A 24,591-nucleotide genomic window follows, 5' to 3' on the forward strand; every position below is an offset into this window, starting at 1 on the left:
TCTCTGCCTCTGCCTCTCTGCCTCTCTGCCTCTGCCTCTCTGCCTCTCTGCCTCTGCCTCTCTGCCTCTGCCTCTCTGCCTCTGCCTCTCTGCCTCTCTGCCTCTGCCTCTCTGCCTCTGCCTCTCTGCCTCTGCCTCTCTGCCTCTCTGCCTCTCTGCCTCTGCCTCTCTGCCCCTCTCTGCCTCTCTGCCTCTCTGCCTCTCTGCCTCTCTGCCTCTCTGCCTCCTGCCTCCTGCCTCTGCCTCCCAAGTGCTGGGATTAAAGGCGTGTGCCACCACTGCCTGGCTCAAAACACTCTTAAGAAATGGGAAACCTCCTAGCAGCAAGTTCCAGGTCAGCCTGGAACAGTGAGACCCTGCCAAACAAACAAAACAAAACAACAAAACCAAAATCAAACAAAGCAAAACAACCACTCCCCCCAAAATGCAACAATAATAAACTATAAAGAGAGGAAAAAAAAGGGGTGGAGGCTTGGATGGCTGCTGACCCAAGCGCCTGAAGATCCAGATTCCCTTCACCCCTGAGTTCCCGGACAAAGAGCGGGCTGACAAGAGGAGGAGCAGGGTCAGCACACTCTAGCGTGGCTCTAAGTCACCCAGGTAGACACCTGGATGTAACTGCCACGAAGTCACAGGGGCCCCAGGATCAGGTGTCCCTCAGGCACCAAGAAAACCAGCCTCACCTCTTATAGGGTACAGGGACACTACATAGATGCAACGAGCACCGCCTCTCTCTTCAGCTTGGGCCTTCAGTGGCAGGGCCACAAGGTCCTTACTATAGCCGGGATAGGCCTCAACTGCCCAGTGGCCCCACGGATACAAGAGGAGTGAGCACCTTTGCTGTTGTCAAGGCAAAGCAAAGCTTCTAGCCCCAGAACCCCAGGTGCATAGTCAGGACATGGGACCTACTGCCGGTCATCCATCATGGGCTCCTGGCTCTGTCAAACCTCCCAGGCTATCTCCAGCAGAGTTGTTAACACACATACCAATAAAACCACCCAGGGCCTGGCCCGACTCCACTATCTTTTAATTTTTTTGTCTAGTCTGTGTGTGTGTGTGTGTGTGTGTGTGTGTGCACATACATGCATGTTTGCATACACATGTCTGGAGACCAGAAAACCACCAGCAGTGTCACTCCTTGGGGCCATCCACCTTGGTTTTTCAGACAGGGCCTCCTCTCCCCGGGGCCCGGAGCCCGGAGCCCGGGGCTCACTGTTTAGGCTAGGCCGGCTGAGCCTCCTGTCCTTTAGGATTATGAGTGTGGGGATGATGCGTGCGTACCACCACCCTCGGCTTTTTACTTAAATGCTGGGAATGGCACTTGGGTTCTCCTGCTTGTAGTTGATGCTTTAGCAACTGAGCTACTTCCCCAACATAGCTCACAATGTCATCTTCATAGCTTTCCTCCCTACCACATCCCCCCTCAGCAGGACCATCTCTCCTGGAGTATTCTGGGAATTTGAGTATTTGAAAATGCTAATTTCAGGCAAGCTACCCACGTTTCCACTTCTGAAGCTGACATGCCCTACCATCTTACAGCTCTGATTGGCAACATTCTTCCTTTCTGGAATCATGGGGCATCTCAGAGCCCCTCATTTTGTTAACTGTATGCTCTCATGTCCCCCTCTAAGTGGCCTGTGCATACCTTTAGCCTCCCACAAGCAGATCAGAGCAAGCTACAGTGTGAATGGGGCATGAGACAAAACGGACTAGCAAAATGTCATATGGCACGCCCTGGGGCACCAGATCAGCCTAAGCCCCTAATGAACTATTGCTGGCTTCATGTGTGATCCCCAAATGGCTGGCCTGGGGGCCAAGAAGGCTCCACCATGTGTAGGCACGTGTGCACGAGGCCACCGCTGTCTCCCTGAGATCGGCGCTGAGCCGGGCCCCCTGAGGGCTCACCTGTGACGTCCAGCTCCTCCTCCATGCTCTGCATGTACAGCGGGGACTTCTGCTGGATGAAGTACAGGAGCTCGATGGAGTTTGACATCCAAAACAGGATGTGCTGCAGGTCGGGAACCAGGTCAGCCATGGGGAAGCTGGCCCAGGAGATGGGCTCCTGGCTACCAAGACAGAAAGACTAACAGATTACTCTGGGTGCAGATGAGGAGCCATGGCTGCTGCTCTGTGTGCACGGGGACAGTCATCTCATGGGACATTAACAGAAGCAAATACCGCTGTCAATTTCCTAGAAGTCAGGAACCTATCAGAGGCTCCAAAATTTAATGTGAAAGACATGCAGGCAGCACTGGGCCCCAGGAGAGGACCCTGGTGAGGATGTTCCTTCACAGCTTTTCTTCTGGAAGCACATGCTGAGTGGCTGTGAGCGCTAGAACACTGTGTACCACACACACACTCATGCACAGGGTGTGTGTAGCAGGGCTTATTATCCATGCCTTTGAGGACAAGAAACCTGAGAATGTTGTTTAGACAGACAAATAGGAGCTGTAAGATTACTTAACCTAGCAATTCTCAGAGAAAACAGACAGAACTATCGGAGAGGTCAGTTAACTACTACCACTCGATTAGGAAGGACATCAGCAATGGATGAAGGTGGTGAATCAGGGGCAGAAATCAGGAGTGAGGATAGGATTCGACCTGCCTAGAGTGCCCCAGAGGGTCAGCATGAGAGGCCAGAGATGAGCATTAGTATCCCCTCAGCATTGGATTGTTTGCTTACAATCAATGAGGGTCTGACACTAGCTCAGTGGTAGAGCTCCTGCCTAGAATCCCCCAGTGAGGGGCTGGGGGTGTGGCTCAGTGGTAGAGCCCCTGCCTAGAATCCCCAGTGAGGGGCTGGGGTGTGTGGCTCAGTGGTAGAGCACCTGCCTAGAATCCTCCAGTGAGGGACTGGGGGCGTGGCTCAGTGGTAGAGCCCCTGCCTAGAATCCCCCAGTGAGGGGCTGGGGGCGTGGCTCAGTGGCAGAGGCCTTGCCTAGACTTCCTCGGTGGGGATGTGGCTTAGCATCAGTAGGGGATGGAGGAGAATAGCTTACTGGTAGAACGTCTGTTTAGCTTGTGCAAGGTCCTCAGTTCAATCCACAGCAGCACAAGGAAAGAGGCTGTGCGGGAAGCAAAGCATATCCCTCAGACTCAGGAAGTCCTGGTGCTGACACAGCCCCTAGAGTATGGAGTCTTCTGAAGTATGAAGGGGAGCAGGACCATCCCGCTTCCCACAGTCCCTTCTGCAGTTTGCTGTGCTATCCACATGGGGGCACTGTCACTCTGGTTAATGAAAACAGAACTGGGTACTGCTCAGGGGGCACCAGAGTTCCTGGGCAGCTCAGACTCCTCTTACAGTCAGCAGGCAAGGTTCCTCTCACCCCAGGTTCCCCTCCTTCCAGCTAAGCATCCCTTTTTAGGAGGACAGTGGCTTGGCTGGCCCCGGCTGCCCTTCACTGGCTCACAGACTGAGTCTCATCCAGCAGCACGAAGAGGTGCGTGGTTGTCAATCATTCAGTGTGACTTGCATCTACTCTATTATCTAACCAGACTCTTGGGACCTCTGTGAACTTGTTATGTTGGGACTGTGCTTAGTTAGGCCCTGACAATCCACTGAAACGCCAACAAGTATTCATTGTTTGTATTTATTGAGACAGAATTCTGACATGTAGTCCAGGCTAGCCTTGAACTAGTTAACTTGCTGTCTCAGCTTTCCAAATGCTGGCCCTGCCATGGCTAGCACAATTCCTCACTTCCTTGATGCAGCACCCCAGGACCCTAAGGCTTAGGGATGGAGGAATCTCCCATAAGCCTCTCCAACCACATCTGCTGAACATCTCACCTAGGTATGCGCCTCTGGGACCATGAGCACTCCCTCAGAAGGATCACCCACCCCAAGATCTAACTGGGCTGGCCTCATGTGAAGAAAAAACCCAAGAATCCCTCACTGGTGGCCTCAGGGTCCCTCAGTGGAGAGTTAGAGGGGCTGCATTTCCACCTATCATAGAGTGTCCAGATATGCAGGCCTAGAAGCATACAGAAGGCTCCCCAAGCCAATCTGTGCCTGGAGAAGATCAAAGTTAAAGACTGTGGAGCCACAAATGCCTGCCATGGTGTTGCTACACAGCCTGGGGCTCCTAAGGAACTGTCCACACCCATGGGAACTGTCTGGGGACTTAATGGGGCTGATGGGAGGTGGGGGGTCAGGAGGGAGGGTCTGGTCTTTCTCCTGTTGTCCCAGGGCTGCCAGACTCTCCCCTGCAGTCCCAGGCTCTACCCGGCCATTAATTTCAGTTTAGTCCACAAACAATGGTGCCCTCTCTGTCCTGCGCCTGGGTGGGAAGAAGCTGGCTGGCGCCCATCTCTCCTGTGTCAGCTGCTGAGCCTGCACAGCACCAAGTCTTGTTGGCTCTTCACCCCAGCGTGACTTATACAGTGGCATGCAGAAGAGCCGCACATGCTCAGAAGAGCAGTCATTTGATCTTGAGAGCCCCACTCCATTGTTTTAAAGATCACTGCCTTCCTCAATTTCCCCAGGAACCCAAAGGGGAGGGCAGCTCCCACGGGAAGGAAACCAGCATGTATCTTGTTGCCTAGAGAGCCTAGGCAACCACAACCCCCATCATACCATCATATCATCACATCGTATGGTGGTCACTCTAAGAAAGGAGCATCCTGGGAGCTCTCTGGCTGGCCAGCAGCCTGTGCACCAGTAAGCTAGCTACAGGCTCAGTGAAAAGGCAGAACAGGACAAGGCTCCTCTGGCACCCTGCAACACACACACACACACACACACACACACACAGACACACACAGAGAGAGAGAGAGAGCAAGGCAGATGGACACATTTTCTGACCCCAAGTCCAAGAGGTGGGTCACCACACAGCTGCACAAAGTCACCCCAGGATGACATCAGGCAGGAGGAAAACAGTCCATGCTGAGGGAGGGGAACCAGAAATAATGATTAGGGGGGAAAGAAAACAAACACTGGTAAGAAAAGAACAAGGCCAAGTTGAGATAAACACAGATTAGAAATGCAAATTACAGCACAAGGTGCCTTGGGAAACAGCGGGGCTGCGGCTGGAGCAAACAAGTCATAAAGTGAGAGGCAGGAAGCAGGAGGGGCGGGGTGAGAGGGATACCTGTGATGTGGGAGTGTGGGAGTGTTGTGGGGGTGTGGGGGCTTGGAGCATGTAGGGAGATGTGGGGGCATGAGATGTATGTGAGAGGTTTATGTACTGTGTGTGTGGGTATGTGTGTGTGGTTTGTAGGATGTATGGAAGGTGTAGGAAGGAGGTGGGGTGCGTATGTCAATTTGTATGTGTGTGTATGTTGTCTGTGTGGGATATGAGTATGATGTGGAGGTATATAATGTGTGTGTTTATGTGTATCTGTGTGGGTGTATCTGTGTGTGTCTGTGTGCCTCTATATGTATATGTCTGTGTGTCTCTCTGTATGTGTATGTATGTGTGTGCGTGTTTCTCTGTATGTGTCTCTGTGTGTGCCTGTGCATGTGTATCTGTGTGGGTGTCTCTGTATGTATGTGTCTGTGGTTTTTTCTCTATGTGTATGTGTCTCTGTGTGTGTCTGTGTCTCTCTGTGTGTGTCTGTGTGTATGTGTCTGTGTGTACTTGTGCATGTGTATCTGTGTGGGTGTCTCTATGTATGTGTGTCTGTGTGTGCGTGTTTTTCTCTGTGTGTATGTGTCTTGTTGTGTATGTGTATGTGTCTCTGTATCTGTATGTGTGTGTCTGTGTGTGTCTCTCTGTGTGTATCTGTCTGTGTGTCTCTCTGTGTGTATGTGTCTCTGTATCTGTGTGTGTGTCTCTCTATGTGTATGTGTCTCTGTATCTGTGTGTGTGTGTCTGTGTGTGTAGTTCAGCGAGCAGTCTTAGGTATTATTCCTTAAGAGCACTGCCCGTTTTGCTTTAGAGACTGGGTCTCTCAGTGATCTAAGGCTCACTGAATAGGCTAGGCTGGCTGGCCATAGCTGAGCATAAGGACTTGGACTGGAAGTGCATGGTTGCCAGGCCAGGAAATCTGGGAAGCAGCCTCCGTGTCCACAGAGCAGAGGAGAAACATCTGGCAGCCTGTGGGCAGGCTGAGCCCAGATGTGAGTTTGTGGGATTGACTGCTGTGTGCTGTACTGTCCTATGTCCTTGTACTGATTCATTCTCTTCAAAAGGAAAAAGGAATTGGAAAAAAAAAGCAATGAGCATGCATTAGGGATGAGAACAGAACCCTGAGAGTTCTGGAAATACAGCAGGGACAAGCTGCTAAAGGGAAGGCCTTGGCTCTTCCTGTCCGAGGGAAAGCAGGAGACACAGCCCTGCATCTCCACTGTGGGAACAGGACCAATACCTTTGCAACTCTTCTGAGATCTGCCATGTGGTCAATAGCCCTTTGGCATCACTGCTGCCTCTGGCTAGTCTGCATAGACCTGTCAGGTCTCTCTTCATGAAGCTGCGGACTCCAGGGGTCCCACTGGCTTATGACACTGGCAAGCATGGGAGGTGGCCTGAGCTCAAGTCCATTGGTGGGGATTGAGGATGGCAGGAGCCCAGCCTTTTGTCCTGACCTCTGTGTCTTTTGTTTCTATTGTACAAAAAGGAGGTTACTGCACAACCCTGAGGCACCTGTAAGCAACAGCATGCTGCTGAGTCTGTGGTAGGAACATGTGGCCAGTAGGTGGAGCCCTTGGTCTCACAATTCCAGTCCACTTGCTAGCACAGAGACCACTTTCAACTCAGCCTCAGCCTTACCAGGCCAGCATGGCTTCTCCGGCTACTCGAATAGTATGAAAACACCCACACGTGTCACAGGTACTGTCTGGGATTTTTTTGTTTTGGTTTTGTTTTAAAATACAGGGTCTCATGTATCCCAGGCTGGCCTCAAATTCACTATGTCACCAAGGATGACCTTGAACTTCTGACACACACACGCCCCACCCCAACCCTTCCGCATCTGAGTGCTGGGATTACAGGCCTGTCTCTCCACACCTGGTTTATGTGGGCTGGGGATGGAACCCAGGGCTTCCTGCATGCCAGGCAAGCGCTCTACCCACTGAGCCACACCGCAGCCCTGGGCCTGACTTTCTAAGCTTCCTTTTTAGTACTAGCATGCTGGAAGAGCCAAGGCTGCAGCTTACAGACTCCCTCCTGGTATCTATCCTGCAGATATGCCACTGCTGCCCTGACAAGTCCCACCAAGAGGCCTCTCATGAAGGCTTCCAATTTGGGAGGACACATGCTATGGGCCTCAGTGTCAGCAAATCTGATGATATGTAATCCAGGGTGACCCACAAATCCTGCCAGTGTACTTTCCATGGAAGCCGGGCTAGGGTGCGTTAACCAGGAAAGTAAGGTGTGGGACCACTCAGAAACAAATCTTTCCTCTCTGTGTTAAAGATGCTCTGGGGAATGCAGTGTGTGTGTGTGTGTGTGTGTGTGTGTGTGTGTGTTGCACATGCTAGGTAATTATTCTACCACTGAGCAGATGGTGAGCCTTTTGTGGAGTGTCTGCTGTTGATTTAGTACTGACGATTGAACCTGGGTCCTCCCGGGTGCTAGGCAAGTGATCTATGCTAAGCCACTCCTTCACCTCACTGTGGCATCCTAAGCAGGAGGTCTACAGCTTACCCACACTCCACAACCCCTCAATGGGAGAGTCTAGGTCAGAGCTCTGTGATATTTTTTACTTCCTATTTGAGACAGGGTCTGCGTTAGCTGCCCAGGCTGGCCATGTAGTCACTATCTAGAACAGGCAAACCTTGAACTTGCAATCCTCCTGCCTTAGCCTCCTAAACAGCACCACCAGGCCTACCTAGGAAATTTCCCATTACAGCTTCCCAGGGTGGTTGGGAAGAGGGATGGATCTGGAGCCAAGCCCAGGGAGGCTGCAGGGGAACTTGATGTTAAGGGAGGGATAGTAACTAGGTCACACTTACAGTTGTGCCTGCTTTTCTGCTAGTTCTTTGGTCTTCTCCTAGAAAGGAAAAAAGTAAAATGAAAGCAAATGTGAGGAACAGACCAGCAGCAGGACATACTCAAGCACAGCATCCCAGGCCTGCAGGACCGACAGGTCAGCGGGAGACAGACTTGCCACACACTCTCTAAGTCCTATCCCTGGAACCCACATAAAGGTGACAGAGCAGTGGGGTTGAAGGCTGCCTCAAGGGACAAGGGGAGCCACTACACCCTGAACTGTCTTTTCGAGTTTATGCAGTGTTAAAGGGATGCCTGCATCACTATTCTGAGCTATGGCAGTCAGACCTACTAGTGGGGACTTCCTTCTCTACAGCGCCCTCAAATCTGGCAGGGATGGCATGTATGTGGGCACATTGTGACTTCTGCTTCTTCTAGCACTGAAGACATTACCAAAGCCAGCAGCCGGCAGAGAAACATATCTGCCAGCCCAGCACTGCCACTTGGGAGACAGGGCCAGCCTGGGCTGTGAGGCCTGGCTCAGACAAACAAGCCAACCTTCTGAGCAGGTCGGCTTCTCTAGAGTAGGGATCCTTATCCCTTTTCTTTTCTTTTTCTTTTTTTGGGGGAGGGGTGGTGGTGGGCGTTTTTGGTTTTGTTTTGTTTTTGAGACTGGGACTTTCTATGTAACCCTGGCTGTGATGGAACTCACTATGTAGACCAGGCTGGCCTTAAAATCACAGAGATCTGCCTGCCTCTGCCTCCCAAAGCCAGGATTAAAGGTGTGAGCCACTATGCCTAGACCTACTTCCTTTTTAAATCTTTATTTATTTTTAGGTCTCTGTGTGCGTCTGCTTATGTGCACCACATGTGTGCCCCTAGGAGACTCAGAAGAGGTCATCAGACCTCCAGAAACTGGAGTCCCAGGCAGTTGTGAGCTTTCTGATGTGAGTCATCTACATGACAAGCAAGTGCTCAGAAGCACTGAGCTATCTCTACAACCCAAGAGCACTGAGCTCTAAAGACTACAATACATAAAAGGCCATACTTTCCATCTTAGATGAGAGGAATTCCTCTTGTAGCAAAATTATACCCCCTAGTTAGTGCTTTCATAAATTTTTAATTTTCCCTAATGAATATCATTGAAAAGGTGTCATATTTAATGAAATAAACAGACAGAAAGGTGGAAAGAGAGAACTGATCCCATAGGTTGTCCTCTGACTTCCACACAAGCCATGGGACAGGCCACCATACACACACACATGCACACACAGTAAAGGCCAAGGACAGAACCCACTCGTGAATACACATCATTCCATCAGCATGAAAAACATGGCAAGTGGTCACAGACACCTGAGCTCTGCTGTTCCCTCGCAGCTAGGCTTTCCACTCTCAAAAGCCTTTTCCACCAACTCAGGTGTCTTCTCATTTCTGTGCAACAACCCACACACACCCTATGATGGAAATGACACAGTTCCCATTCCACTCACAACCAGCATGCGCATGCACATGCTTGTTCATTCCTCCATCTCTCTCTCTCTCTCCCTTATTTACTTATTTACATAGAGACAGGCCTCTCACTAAGGCCAGAGCTCTGTTTCCGTGAGTCTGATCCACTCCTCTCTGGCCCTGAATCCTGCGATTATAGAGATGGTGATGAGCAAAGTCAGGATACTTGGGGGTCTCTAACAGCTCTGAGCAACAGAGACCCTTTTGGTCCTCAGGAGTCAGGTCACCTTCAAGGCAAGAGTCAGCAAGGCGGCTGAGACCTTGAGTCCCAGGCAGCCTGTTTCAATGCTTTTGTTTGCCCTGCCCAACAGGTGGCACTGCTGAGTTTTTGCTGGAAGATTCCTTTGTGTGTGTGTGTGTGTGAGTGTGTGTGTGTGTGTGTGTGTGTGTGTGTGTGTGAGTGTATGTGTGTTTTCCGGGAGGGGACAGCCTGCAGTGGGTGAGGCCATGGACACTGCTAAGTATCCCATGAGATATAGGGGACTAGCACCATAATGAGGAATTCTGCATGCCCCCACTTTACCCTACAAGTCTACTGACCCAGGCTGAGAAGCTCTGACATGGAGGGAGAGTGCCAACAGCTGACAGCTGACTGTCCTGCAGCCTCCACCAAACTGACTTGGTAGAAACCACAGGGCATTGAGCCCGCTGGCAGTGGTCTAGCAGGCTCAGACTCACTCTGAAGGCTAAATGCTACACTGAGGCCTGCAGTGCCCCAACCTGGTGGCCTGCTGGGTAGAGAGGTACATGTGGAGAAGCCAGCCCTTTCCTCAGTCTGACATCATTGTGGGGACATCACAGTAGTGGCAGGCACCCGGTAAAGACACCGGCCATCACACTCACGCACCCAGACAGTGTCTCGGACCCTTTTGGAGATCTTGAGCAGGAGATGCCTGAAGGTACCCGGCTGGAAGTGCGTGGCAGAGTGCTGGATGCAGAGGCAGAGGAGGAAGGCAGGTGTCAGCTTGTGGTCGTCACCCCCAGGCTCAATCAGTGTCATGATCCTCTGCAGCAGTGTGTCCTCCACATCGGGCTCAAACTCCAGGAGCAGTGACCGCCGCCGGACCACAGCAGCAGGCAAGGAAGGGGCCCCACGGGCTCTGAGCACCGCACCACACATTCTACAGCTCTGTGGTGCCGCCCCAAGACGGGCAAGGGCACAAGCAGGCAGTGGCTGTGCCTGCCCAGGGTCCTTGAACAGCAGCAGGTAGTAGAGACCCAGGGAGAGGAGGTCGCCATGTTGTAGCACCACAGGGTTCCTTCCCACTTCTGAGAAGTTGACTGACACCGGAGCCCCTGTGATGGGCTCCAGCACTAGCCTGGTCCCTGCCGGGCCACCCTCTGGGGACTGATGGCGGCGAATGGTACAGTGCAGGGGCAGGATGTCTGGGGCAGACAAGCTGATGCTGGGTTTGCTAGACGGTGTGCGCTGGCCCACTGTGTGCCGTTCCTTGCTGAGCACGTACACCAGGCTGTCCTAAAGAGCAGACAGGCAATTTAGGACAAGAATGACACTGGTCATGCCAGCACCAGCACAGCAGTGTCCCTGTTCCTGCAGCTGGCTACACACCCCAAAGCCACCAGTAACCCTTGACCTTGGTAACCCTCCCCTGGCTATTTCAGCCTGACCCAGAGGATGCGGCTTCCTTACACAGAAGAGACCTATCAAGGGGCGAGGGTCCGACAGCCACGAAAGGGCTTCCAGACTCCCTCAAGTCTCCCCAGGAAGCAGAGCAGGCCCTGCTCCTCAGGTCTCAGTTCAGCATGGGGATTCTCTTGAGACTGAGCCCAGGAGCCCGTGGATGCTGTGACAGGCCCAGAGACCAGAGCAGGAATGAGCAAAGACAAAGACAAATGACAGTAGGCTTTCACCAAGGGCTGGCTCCTTGGGACCCAAATAAAGAAGTAGGAAGTGGCTCTGGGAACCGAGTCTACTGGGACAGGCCAATCATGCCTACACTTGGGAAGGAAGCTGAAGCAGAAGAATCGAGTTCATATGACATGGTTAGTTTCATACCAGCCTGGGCTACATAGGAAGACATTGTTTCCAAAAGGAGATGGGAGAGAGGGAGAGGGAGGGGGAGGGGGAGGGGAGAGGAGATCAGACAACACAGCTTCCAAGTCATGATTAGTTCCCAGTGTCACCTGGTCTCATAACACACACACACACACCTACTCCAAAGACCTGAGATACAAGTTGAGAAGTGGTCTGGCACCAAGATCCAATGAGGGCTAAGGTTAGTGACAGCCCTGGCTTGGTGCCTGGACAGACGACAAAGGTAGCAGCAGCCTTGTGCCCCACCTCCCACCTCCACAGCATCCTCCCAGCCTTAGAGGAGATCCCACAGCTGCCTCTGTTGGAGGAAGGATGAGGCCTGGGCTACCGGTAAGGGGCAGCAGTGCTGGGGACTGGGGTGGCTCACGTGCTGCTGGCTGTAGCCCTGCAACAGCAGCAGGTGCGGGCACTGGTACAGTGAGTAACGCATGGCCTCAGGGACGGGCTCCTCAGGCCTCTGGGCAGCCTCAGGTAGCGATGGTGCTGGGCTTAGGCTGGTCTCGCTGACTGTACGGCGCAGCCTGGTCGGTGGGGAGCTTTGAGCAGCCTCAGAGGTGAGGGCTGTGGTTCCCTTGGCACGGATACGCTGTAGCCTCCGGGCTTGGGCGTTTATCCCTGGAAACAGAATGAGTGAAGGAAAGTGGTCAGAGATCTCATCACCCACTTCTCAGACTGCCAAACTTTGAGTCTCATTGGGTCACTTAGACACCTGTCATTATTCTGTCGGAAAAGGTCTGGAGGAGGCCTAAGGCCTCTGGCCGATGTCTATGTCCTTTAAAAGTTTGGGTACTGCCCAGACGGTGAGAGAGCTCCCAAAGCCCCGCCCCAACAGGAGCCCAAATGTCCATTCCTTGTGGCTCAGAGGCAACCATCCTATACCTTAGCCTGCACCATGGCTACCATCACCAAACCTATAAAACATGTCCCTGTCACAGCCTTGCTCAGATCTGATCATCATGTCAGCACAGAGCCCTGCCCCTGAACCACCTGCCCTGTCCTTCCAAGCCCATGTATGTCAGAGTAAACTCACTGGGGGTAGGGTATTCTAGCTAGAAGTGATAAAGCCAGCCAGTAACTTCACAAGGCAGAACTGGCCAAGCCGCCAGTCACCTGATGGTCTGCTCCAGCCACAGCATGGCTGGCTTTCCAGCAGCCATCATGGACCTTGAGTAGACATATACACATACACACACACACACACACACACACACACACATGAACACACATTTAGGCACAAGTGCACATAAATGTATATGCACTGAAATATATAAATGTGTAAAACCACATACAAATAGAAGTCCATGTAAAAATGTACACAAATATACATGCACACACAAACACATATATGCACAAATGTAACACACAAACACAATAAAACATATATACTCATGCAGCCACAAGCACACATGCACATACATTCTGCATTTCACACTCTTATGTACAACACACAGGTACAGAAACATCAACACAAGAATATGTGCTCCCAGCCCCGCACACACAGTCACATGCTGCTGGGGAATAGCACTACACTCCATGAGACAGACACTTTAAAGCCCTCATGCTTTCAAACGCAGGAAATGCTCTCTAAAGTACCACTGCTGGGAAAGCTCCCAGCAGGATGGAGGGAGCCCTGGGGACCCAATCCAATGCTCCCAGCTGACCCTGGAGCTTTCTTCCCTGAGCCCTCTGCTGAGTCCCCGCCATGCAGCTTTGTCCCTGTCTGTAGCATCCTTTCTTCCAGCCATTACAAACAGAACTAGACAAAAGCCAGAGGGAGGCCAGGAACGGACTGCTATGCGCACCTTACCGGGAGCTGGTGGCTGAGCTCTAAGCTCTGCCCTTCCGTGCACAAGGCTGCCTGCGCATCTGCAGCCCGCGGGGGGCCGGGGCTGCAGGATGGGGGCTGCCAGCCGCAGTGCCAGGCTATGAGGCTGCTCTGCCTGCTGCAGAGCCCAGCTGGCCAGCACAGCAAGAGAGAGGTGCCCAGCAGGTAAGGCACTCTGCCCTGCCTTGCCCTGCCCTGCCCCCAATCTGTAAAGAATGCCAGCTCCTCGGCTTGGCCTCATTGAAACAACCACGGGGCCAGACCTGAAAGACGAAAACACGGTACAAAATGATGCTCTCCTACAAATTCTTCTCCAAATCCAGGGCTGGGTGGTGGGGAGGAGGGATTCCCTGGGGAATCCCAGAAGTTCTGGCATTGCAGAAAGCAGCACAGCTGAAGGGGCCCCTCCTCTTTTGTTTCCCAGGGCTCCCAGAAGGCCCCAAGGTTCTATGTTAGGTCATAGTTGACTGAAATCTTTTCGCTTTGAGAAAAGACAGCATTATCCTGTCAGATGTGCCCCCTTCCTAGTCCAGGCCTGTCTAACATGGTTGTCAATATTGATGCCAATGCAGGGGTTTCTCTCCTCCCACCAGGTCCTGTTCTTTGGTTCTGGCTGGGCTCGCTGTCCAGGCTTTTGCTCTGAGTAGCAGTGGCTGGATATGTATGCAATGTCCAGTAAAGCACACTGAATAGGAAAGGCTGTGTAGTAGCCACAGCAGCAGCTTATACTACGGACACCAGCCAAGCCTCGTGTGCACAGGGCCAACAGTAATCTCATGCCTCCCTCCTCCTCTGTCACTTGCTATGAGGGGCATACACCTTGCACCAGCCTGTCCAAAGAGGGGCTGCGGCTCAGTTGCAGACACTGCAGATGATACTCCAGATACAGCAGGAAAAGCCGCTAGCAGGAGAGACATGTGGCCCAATACCACAGGCTTAAGTTTACAAGCCCTGTGATGCCCCTGGTTTGTGGAGAGGCGCACACAGAAAAGGCCTCAGTGAATGGACTCACAGCATGGCTGAGCTCACAGGTGGGAGGGAAATGAATGCTGTGATGGACATGCTGGGTTTAATAGGAAGTCTTGTGGACGACATGTGATACGAGTCATATCTTTTTTTTTTAAACATTTATTAATTATATGTAAGCACACTGAAGCCGTCTTCAGACACCCCAGAAGAGGGCATCAGATCTCATTATGGATGTTTGTGAGCCATCATGTGATTGCTGGGATTTGAACTCACAACCTTCAGAAGAGCAGTCGGCGCTCTTAACCACTGAGCCACCATCTCTCCAGCCCTCTAAGATATCCGAGTCATATCTTTATTTATTTACTTATGCATTGTAGTAGGGCGATGTTTATGTGTGTGTGCATGTGCAGTGAGCAGGAACACGGAGAACAAGGATCTGATTTTGTGAAGCAAGTTCTCTCCTTCATGTGGGTCCCAGAGATCCAACTCAGGTCATCAGGCTTGGCAGCAAGGCCACCTCACTGGTCATACCGCGTTTTTTTGAAGAGTCTCTCACTTGCCAAACAGGTTAGGCACTTTGGCTAGGAAATCCCAGGGATCTTCCTGTCCCTGTCTTCCCAGCACTGGGGTGACAGGTGTATGCCACCTGGCTTTTTTTTTTAAAGGGGGGGACTCTGAGGATCAAACTTAGGTCCCTATGCTTGGAAGGCAAGCACTTTACTGACTGGATTGGCTCCTCAGCCCTCGTCTTGTTTTGTTCTGAGAACAGTTATGAAATCCTCCTGACTGCCTCCCCAGTACTGGGATTACACATCCATACCACTATGCCTGGCTTTATTTATCTTTAAGAATTCTAAACAAACATGGCACCTCTGGGAGGCAGGTACCCAGGAGTCAGTTAAACATAGGTTTTTCTTTTTAGTTTTTGGTTTTCTGAGACAGGGTCTTCCTTCCAGGCCAGCCTGGAACTCCTAATTCTCCTGCCTTAGTCTCCTGAAGACTGGTATTACAGGCCTGTGCACCATGCCTGGTTGCTTTTCTTCACTCTTAAAAGATTTTCTTCAAGCAGACATCATAGAATTCTGACTGCTTTAAAGCACCTCGCTAGCATGGGACTTTCTGATCTGTCCCCTCCTCAAGACAAGGCCATAGAAAGCAAGGGCCCAAACCACTCGGTCAGGGAGACCAGTTTTGAGGACCTTCCAATCCCTGAATTCTTAGAAACAGAGCAGTGGTCACAGTACCACTACATGAACATCATCACCTATATATCAACTCAGGTCCACCCCTGACCAATGACCTCCCATGTGGCCTCTGGACTGAAGGCCTGCAGAGGTCAGCAGGCTAGCACCTCTCATAAGTCAATCCTGAAGCTGTGGAGAACACAGTCCAGCATCATGGCTGGACATACCCTACAGCTGCTGAGGGGCTCAGACCCAATGTCACATGACCTAGGAGGAGCTCGGAGAGTTGGCAGTCAAATGGGCATATGTCTGAGGGCAATACGCAGCTGTCTTGGTCAAAAACAAGGTCACTTTAGGTGCCCCTACAGTCAACCAGGGACTTTGCCAATGTGAGGGGAACCTTAGAGGAAGCCTCATTTCCCACATCCACTCTAGACAAGTCAGCTGGCAAGAGGTGGCTCAAAGCCTTTCAGAACATGGCAATTTTGGATGGAAAACTATTCACTGCATGTAAAGATGTCAGGCCTTGCCATGTGTGAGTGAGGACGGAAAGGGACAGCCCCCTCTTCCCTTCCCCTGCTGCAGGGATGGTCCCAGCCAAGGCTCTCGTCTCCTGGAGGAGCATCGCACCTCCCACTCTGCTGTGGCTGGGTCCCTTGCAATCAGAAGCTCTGACTCAGAAGATCTCAGCAACACCCGTGAATCAGCCACTGCCATGTCTGACCAAAGACAGCTGTCCCCAAGCCTGACAATCTGAGTGTGATCCCCAGGAACCATGAAGTGGAATGGGAGAAGCCACTCCCACCACATGTTGTCCTTTGACCTCGACGTGTATGCCAAGGTGTGTGCTTGAGTGGGAACACACACACACACAAAGAAATAAATGTAAAGCATGTTTTTCAGCTGGGTATGATAGCTGAAATCCCAGCACTCAGGAGGCAGAGGGCAAGCAGATCTCTGTGGGTTCAAGGTTAGCCTGGTCTACAGAGTGTTCCAGGCCAGGCATGACCACATGAGACTCTTAGCTCACACAAAGAAAAGCCCACTCTCTCAAGTACATGCTCAGGGTCCTGTGCTGTTCACAGACACTTCTACCGTCCAGCTGACAGACACTCGAGTTCTTGGCGTGTCCCTTCAGGGCACTCAGAGACCCGACCTGGCTTTGCTAATCCACAGCTTCTCAGATGAATACAAGCCAGTGTCCCACAAGCACATGTGTGTGTGTGTGTGTGTGTGTGTGAGTACACATGTCCAGGAGACATCTCCCAGAGGAAACAGCTGGGCAGGCAGCTGGGACTGGGAGGAAACAATGTTTTTGGCACTGGAACTCAGGGTGCCAAATACAGCTGGGGACAGCAATGTGGGGACCAGAGTTCTCCCAAGAGATGATTCCAAGATGCTAAGCTGGCCGCCTATGGGCATTCTTTTCTATGGCTGGCCTTCTCCCTCTCCACAGAAAGCAGCTGCTAATGTGTGGAGCAGGGGCGGGACATCACTGACAAGAGCTCGTCATTGTCATCAGAGCTGCCATCATGGGTCAGCTCTGGCTTCAGAAGGCCCTGGAAAGCACAACACAGCTCTTCCTGAACGTCACTTGCTTCCCTCGTTCAGTCAGTCTGCGGGGCTCTCCCCGGTCCTGTTTGTTCACCCTTCCTGGCTCTATGGTTAGAAACAGTACAACCAGGAAGGACTTCAATGTTCTCTGCCCAACACCCTGGACTCAGATGAGGCTGATGTGTGGTGCCGCGTTCCTGTGGGGTGGGGTGGGATGGGGTAGGGTTTCTAATGTGAGGAAGGGGTTGTCTGCACCAACTACAGACACACTTCAGTAAGCCACAGCTGCTATGGTCCTTGGGTCTGACTCATCTATAAGGAGTCTCCTTGCCGATGGAGTACCCTTTCCTAAGTCAGCAAAGAGACTTGAGCTCTATCACTCAAGCTAACTGTGTCTGATACAGAAACAGCATTCAAAACCAACACCAAACTCCTTCCAGCCACGAGTGGCAGTGCATGCTTGTAACCCAAGCACTCAAGAGGCTGAGGCAGGAAGGCTGTGAGTTCACGGTCAGCCTGGGCTACATAGCAAGACTCTTTTCTTTAAAAAAAAAAAAGTGAAAAATCAGGTGTGATGACACACATCTTTAATCCCATAACTTAAGGGACAAAAGCAGATGGGTTTCTGTGAGTTCAAGGCCAACCTCATCTTCACAATGAGACTTTGAGTGACTCAGGGATGTGACGAGCATGCAGGAAGCTCTGGGCTCCATCCCCAGCACTGCACATACTGCACTACCTTCTCTACTAGGTAGAAGCAAGGGGCTCAGAAGTTCAAGGTCAGCCTCAGCTATGTGGGAGCTCACAGCAGCTTGAGAGCAACACGCTGCCTCAAAGTAAAACCGCTAGCTTTTTTTTTTTTAAGACCCACTTAGGAGTAAGCGATAAGAACCTCCTCAAACCGTGGTCAGCCTCTTTCTAGGTAATGAATCCACTTTAAATTTGCCTCCCTCCAGCCCAGACGGTGTCTCACTATGTAGCTGACTGACTAGAACTCATTAGGGGAAACCTGTACAGAAAAGGTACGCTGAGGAGCTAGAAAGATGGCTTTATGGCTCAGAGCTATAGAGTGCTGAGTCTTCTAGCACAGCAGCAAACACTTTTTTTTTGGTTTTTTGAGACAGGGTTTCTCTGTGTAGCTCTGGCTGTCCTGGAACTCACTCTGTAGACCAGGCTGGCCTCGAACTCAGAAATCCTCCTGCCTCTGCCTCCCGAGTGCTGGGATTAAAGGCGTGCGCCACCACGCCCGGCTCAGCAAACGCTTTCTATGGTTGAGCCATCTCTCTACAACCCCTGTTTCTTTGATTAAAGCTGTGTTTATTTAGTGCATATGAGTGTTTGCCTGCATGAGTGTCTGTGCTCCACATGTAGATTTTCTGACCTAGAGGTCAGAAGACACCGCTGTATCCCCTGAAGCTAAAGTTATAAAAGACTGCAAGCCACTTGTGCATGCTGAGAGCTGAACTCAGGCCCTCTGCAAGACTGACACGTACTCTTGACCACTGAGCCATTTCAATAGCCCTCACTGGCTTGCTTTCTTTCTTTCTTTCTTTCTTTCTTTCTTTCTTTCTTTCTTTCTTTCTCTCTTTCTTTCTTTCTTTGTTTTTTGTTTTTACTCTGCATGTGTGTGTGCTTTAAAGTGCATGCATTTACAAGCACCAGATGCATACCTGGTGCCTGCAGAGTCAGAAGAAGGCAGAGAAGAAGGTACGAGATCCCCTGGAGCTGGAGTAACAGATGGTTATGGCTCCTAGCGGGAGCTAGGAACTGAACCCAGGTCCTCTGGAAGAGCAGCTGGTGCGCTAACCACTGAATTATGTCTCAGCGCCTCTCCCCCCAGCCCCCATCAGTCCCATTTCTTAGGTGTAAGAAACTGAAGTACATTAAAGACGGGTCGACATTATTAGTCAGCTGAGAAATGGAAAATGAAGTGAAGGTTACAACAAAGACCACCGGGGCTGGGGAGATGGCTCAGTGGGTACAGCCCCTGTGCTGCACCAGGACTTGAATTCAAGCCCCAGAACTCATGGGAAAAGGCAAAAAAGAAAACAACAACAACAACAAAACCAAGCCAGGTATAGTGGCACACACCTTTAATCCCAGCACTCAGGAGGCAAAGGAAGCCAGAGCTCTGTGAGTTCAAGGCCAGCCTGGTCTACAGGACAACCAGTGCTACACAGTGAGACCTGTCTCAAAACAAAACAAAAACCAAACCAAACAAACACCAAAGAAAGCAATGAATGGTGATGCATTCTAGGGGAGCAGGGAGGGCAGCAAGGTTAGGAGGGTCTCTGCCACTTGCTGGCCAGCCTAGCCTAGCTTAGCTAGCAAATTCCAGGCCACTGTGAGACCTTATTTTAAAAACAAAACAGTTGTTGGCACCTGAGGATATTCACCAGTGATGTGCATGATAGCATGCACATCAGGCCAGCCAGAAGCCACACACACACACACACACACACACACTCTCTCGAGCACACACACACTAAATCTAAAACAAAGAGAATGATGTATCTGAACATCAGAGAGAGAGGGAAAACACTGAATTACTAACAAGTAATTTGCCAGGCATGGTGTAACTCATGCCTGTAATCCCAGCACTTGGAAGGCTGAAGCAGAAGGAATACCATGAGTCTGAGGCCACTCTGTTTCAATTAATTAATTAATTAATTAGAATCTTCTTGGTGACGAGTGCTAAGAAAAGGCAGAGACCAAAATGGTCATCATCAATTACCACAAAATTAAAGTTCACATGAGAGAAATCCGTCTTGGAGTCTCAGGTACGGTTTTACCGCTGTGAAGACACCATGGCCAAGGCAATGTGAAAAGAAGCATTTAACTGAGGGCTGCCCCCACTTCCGAGGATGCCTGGTGCTGGAGCAGTAGCTGAAAGCTTACACCCTGATGTGCAGGCATGAGGCAGAGAAAGGAAGACGGGCCTTGGTGTGAACTTTTGAAACCTCAAAGCCTACTCCAGTGCACACCTCCTCCAACAAGGCCACCCCTCCCAAACTTCCCATACTTCTCAAACACTCCACCAACTGGGAAGCAAACATTTAAGCATATGAACATATGGGGGCTGTTTTATCCAAACCGCCACACCTGGCATATCCTAATCTTCAGTATACAACGTATTAAATACAAACAAAAGCCCTGACATGCTTATTTTGAGACAGAGTCTCACTCTCTAGCCCAGGCTGACCGAAACTCAAGACCCTCCTGCCTCCACCCATCCCCCACGCACCCCCTCCCCAGTTTTTGAGACAAAGTCTCACTTGGAAGAATAATGACCTTGACCTCACTGTGTATGGGAATGACTCTTGAAGCCTTATCCTCCTGCCTCTCTCTTCCAAGTGCTGGGATACAGGCTTTTGCCACCACAGCCAGTTGTCGTGGGGCTGGAAATCTAACTCAGGGCTTCCTCCATGATAGGCAAACAATCTACTAACTGAGCTACATCTCCGGCCCCTAAGATCTTGTTTTTAATTGGTTCAAACTGTGACCACAATGAATGGGGAGAATCAACCAGATGGGGCAGTGAGGATGGCTCGTCTGGCAGGAAATCAGTGGATCATGTCCAAAGTTCTAGCACTCAAAAAGTGACAGGACTATAGGGGGATCAACATGATGAACTAACCAGTACCCCGGAGCTCTTGACTCTAGCTGCATATGTATCAAAAGATGGCCTAGTCGGCCATCACTGGAAAGAGAGGCCCATTGGACATGCAAACTTTATATGCCCCAGNACAGGGGAACGCCAGGGCCAAAAAGTGGGAGTGGGTGGGTGGGGGGGTGGGAGGGAGGATATGGGGGACTTTTGGGATAGCGTTGGAAATGAGGAAAATACCTAAAAAAACAAAACAAAACAAAACAAAAACTATACCGCCAAGGCACAAGCAGCAGCAGCAGATGCGGTGGCGGTGGCGGCAATGGCGGCAATGGCGGCAGCGGCTCACTGGCTCTGTCACCAGTGAAAGACATGTCTGCTAAAGAGCATCTGAAAGAGAAGCTCACAAAATGGTCCCAGCTCCTCTTGGGGACATCCTGAAACAAGGAATGGCATGCCTTCTGTGGAGCTCCTGTGGTATCAACTGTGACATGGGGAGTGGGGGTGGGAGGAGGAGTGGGGTGGGCTTAAAAGCAAAGCCTGGCCTAAGAAAGAAAGCCACTAATCTCTGTCATAGTTTTAAAGCAGGCTTCTAAAATATTGAATTCTTAAAATAAACTTTCTATTTCAAAAAAAAAGTGACAGGACAACATTGTCATTTTCAAGGATGGCCTTGGGGCTGGGGACCTGAGTTCAGTTCCCAGAAAGCAATGTAAAACTCTGGCCAAGGCAGAAGGTGCTTATACCCCTCACACTGGGCAGGCTGAAGCAGGCAGATGCTCGGGGTTCACTGGCCAGCCTGGTAATGTCCAGGCCATGAGAGACTCCGTCTCAAAACAAACAAACACATAAGGTAGAGGGCACCTGAGGGACAACACCTAAGACTGTCCTCTGACCTCCACGTATACATCCAAATATGCAGACCCAAACCTACACATGCATCCCCGCACGCACACAAATGCTAAACAAGAAATAGCTCACAGCTGAATGTCATGGCCTCTGGGGGAGCAAACTAGGAAGAAGGGAGAACTGGCAGAAAGCCAGGATTTTGTTTTTATTTGGTCTTAAGCAGCGATGAGAAAGCATTCCTTTAACTGTAAACACATCTAACTAGAGATAAGAGTCTTTTAAAGGGCACGCTTTTCAAGTGCTGAAAGAATATTCGAGTGTCCTACTTTGATTCCCAGGTGTACTTTCTTGTACACGCTAGCGCATCTGAGACTGGGAAGCATCCCCTGTTCACCATGAGCCACTCACCATGAGTGGCTGGGATTCAACAGCATGCCTGGTGTTCTTGGAGCAGAGTTGCAACACAGCAGGCATGTGTGGACGCAGGCGGGCAGGGGGAAGTTCTGACTGCCCATTTCCAGAACCTGAGTGTATCAGGGAGATGGGGGAACACTGAAATGTGACACTTCTATCAGGCTTAGGACATAGAGAATGGTACTTTATGTGCAGTGTGGCACTGAGGACTCTGCATTGGGAAGAAGCCTAGGGTCTCAGTGGTAGAGCCCCTGCCTAGAATCCCCCAGTGAGGGGCTGGGGCATGGCTCAGTGGTAGAGCAACTGCAAGCCTTGAGAGATTCATTCCAAGTAACACACACACACACACACACACACACACACACCAAATCTATTTGACTATTATACACCAGTTTGTGCAAGCTCAGAACTATACAGAGGAGAGTCCATGTATAAAACCATGCTTAGATTTAGTAGACTTCTTTCTATTCTCACTCTCTATGTAACCCAAACTGGTTTAGAAGTCACTATGCTGCCCAGTTGGCTCTGTGGTTTGTATGGAGTATGTGTGTGTGAGGGGGAAGGGCAAGTGCTAGGCAGCATCCTCAGAGGTCCACATCTCTGCTGAGGTCACTGCCAGGTCAGAGTGCACTGGAGAGGAAACTTGCTAATAAACCAAAGTCCTTGTCTGCTGATCTTAACATGTAGACCAGGGGTCTAGTCCCCGTCACATATGTTCCTTCTGATCTGAGAGACTTGCTCAGCTGGACGCAGAAGAGAAGTAAGGGCACTCACTCCACAGGGAAGGAAGAGGGAAGGATGGAAAGAGAGAGAAAATGCAAAAAGCAGTTTGCAGTCTATGACCAGAGCTAGACAGAGGCCTCCAAAGACCAGAAAGGTGTACCGTATCAATACCGGCATTGCAGCTTGCCCTGTGCAACCTGGGTGGCAGGGCTGACACTGTGCCCAGACCCCACCCAGAGCATGGAGTCTCAAGCTGCTGTTCTTGCCATCAGGAACAGCTACAGACATGCTGGTTAGTACGCAGAAACCATGTGCAGCTCTAACAAGTACTCCCCACACAGGAGGGTGCTGGAAGTCAGGCGGGGGCTTGAGGAGGGGGAGAGAAGGCCTGCCTGCTGCTTACTGTGAAGGAAGGAAAAAGAGGAAATGACCATTCTGGAGAACAAGAGAACAGCCAGGACAGGGTGACTTGGAAAGTGCCAGGACATCTCACCCAGAAGACAAAGTCAGAAAATGACCGCCTGAGTGTGTCACAAAGGAAAAGTCCAGTGAGATGTGGCCATGCCTCTAATGAAACCAAAGATAGATTTAAGGGGAAAAATGTGTTCCTGGGGGTATAGCTCAGTGCTAGAGCACACGAGGCCCGGGTTCTATCCAACACAGCAAAAGGAGCAAGCGAATGAATCTCACAGGGGTTGCAGAGAGGGCTCAGCACTTAATTAAGAGCTCTTGCGGCTCTTGCAAAGGACCTGAGTTCAGTTCCCAGCACCCACCCACCTCAGATGGCTCCCAACTGCCTGTAACTCCGGCCCTGAGAGTCCTGACACCGTCTACTGGCCTCAGTGGGTACCAGGCACTCTTGTGGTGCACATATATGCAGACAAAACATCTATACATGTAAAATACGAATACACAAATCCTAAAAAACAAAAACCAAACCCCTCACACTTCAGCGTGCTCGACTTCACAGGAGCCTCTTTCAAGGGATGAGGGGGGCTGCGTGGATTTTCTCAGGCCAGAGGACCTCAAGGGAACTCTAGCACACTGTTTGACTATGGAGGCTAAAAACAGAACTCTTGAGCTCAAAACCGCCTGTGGGAGTGGCTTCACTGCAGTGCAGTGAATTCCCAGGAAATCCCATGCAGCCTGCAGGCTCCTGAGAAAATTCTGTCAGTGCAGATGGCCAGGACTGAACATGACAGAGGCCATGCAGTGAACAGATCACCAACAGGACACGCTTGACAAGCATGCTGTCACCAAAACGGATGGGTGCCCCAGAATAGAAGGGAGGACCCAGCAGTGGCACCGAGCACAGGGGGTAGAGCCAAGGGACTATCCATGGGCCCGGAAACTTCACCCAAGAACTATGGCTGGACTTGAAAGTCACTTGGGTTTAGTGGTGCTGTTCTGCCTCCCACCTGCTCCTTGCTGACACTGTCACTTGTGCCTGCCTTGCCACTGCAGGCTGCAGTGTTGAGCAGGCAGTTTTGGTTTCAAAGAGGAGTAAACATTATTCCAAAGGGGCTGGAGTGATGGCTCAGTGGTTAGGAGCATTTGCTGCTCTTCCAAAGGACCCAGGGTCCGAAGTCAGCACCCAGGCAGCTCATAAACACAAGGAACTCCAGCTCCAGGGGATCTCATGCCCTCTCCTAGCCCCTCAGGCAACTCTACTCGTGTACACACACACACACACACACACACACACACAAATAAAAAGAACTCTTTAAAATAATTGTTCCCCAAGAATTGCACTTTAAGGTGGCTCACACCTTTAATCGCAGCACTCAGGAGGATCTGTGTGAGTTCAAGGCCAGCCTGGTCTACAGAGTGAGCTCCAGAGAGACCCTGTCTCGAAAAACAAAAAACAAAGAACTGCACTTCATGGACTTTACCCAGTGTCCTCAGCCACAGCTCAGTTACCTTACTAAGATGATTACACTTAGGGCTGGAACGATGACACCAGATGACCTTGAGGGGGTGACTGCATCTTTTTTTTTTTTTTTTTTTTTTTGGTTTTTCGAGACAGGGTTTTT

The 24,591-nt window shown here is 51.0% G+C and overlaps 1 protein-coding gene across 3 annotated transcripts in view; it reads right to left on the reverse strand.

The window, feature by feature from the left end:
• Radil (Rap associating with DIL domain) overlaps positions 1–24,591 on the reverse strand; it is a 69,306-nt gene that overhangs the window by 12,481 nt on the left and 32,234 nt on the right. For all 3 annotated transcript variants that reach the window (XM_021162360.1, XM_021162363.1, XM_021162361.1), the window contains exons 3-6: positions 11,801–12,048; positions 10,225–10,854; positions 7,892–7,929; positions 1,906–2,066 (exon numbers count right to left, since the gene is read on the reverse strand). In XM_021162360.1, coding sequence (XP_021018019.1) covers positions 1,906–2,066; positions 7,892–7,929; positions 10,225–10,854; positions 11,801–12,048 — 1,077 coding nt within the window. The remainder of the gene's footprint in view (positions 1–1,905; positions 2,067–7,891; positions 7,930–10,224; positions 10,855–11,800; positions 12,049–24,591) is intronic.

Source organism: Mus caroli, chromosome 5, assembly GCF_900094665.2.
Source record: "Mus caroli chromosome 5, CAROLI_EIJ_v1.1, whole genome shotgun sequence".
NCBI lineage: Eukaryota > Metazoa > Chordata > Mammalia > Rodentia > Muridae > Mus > Mus caroli.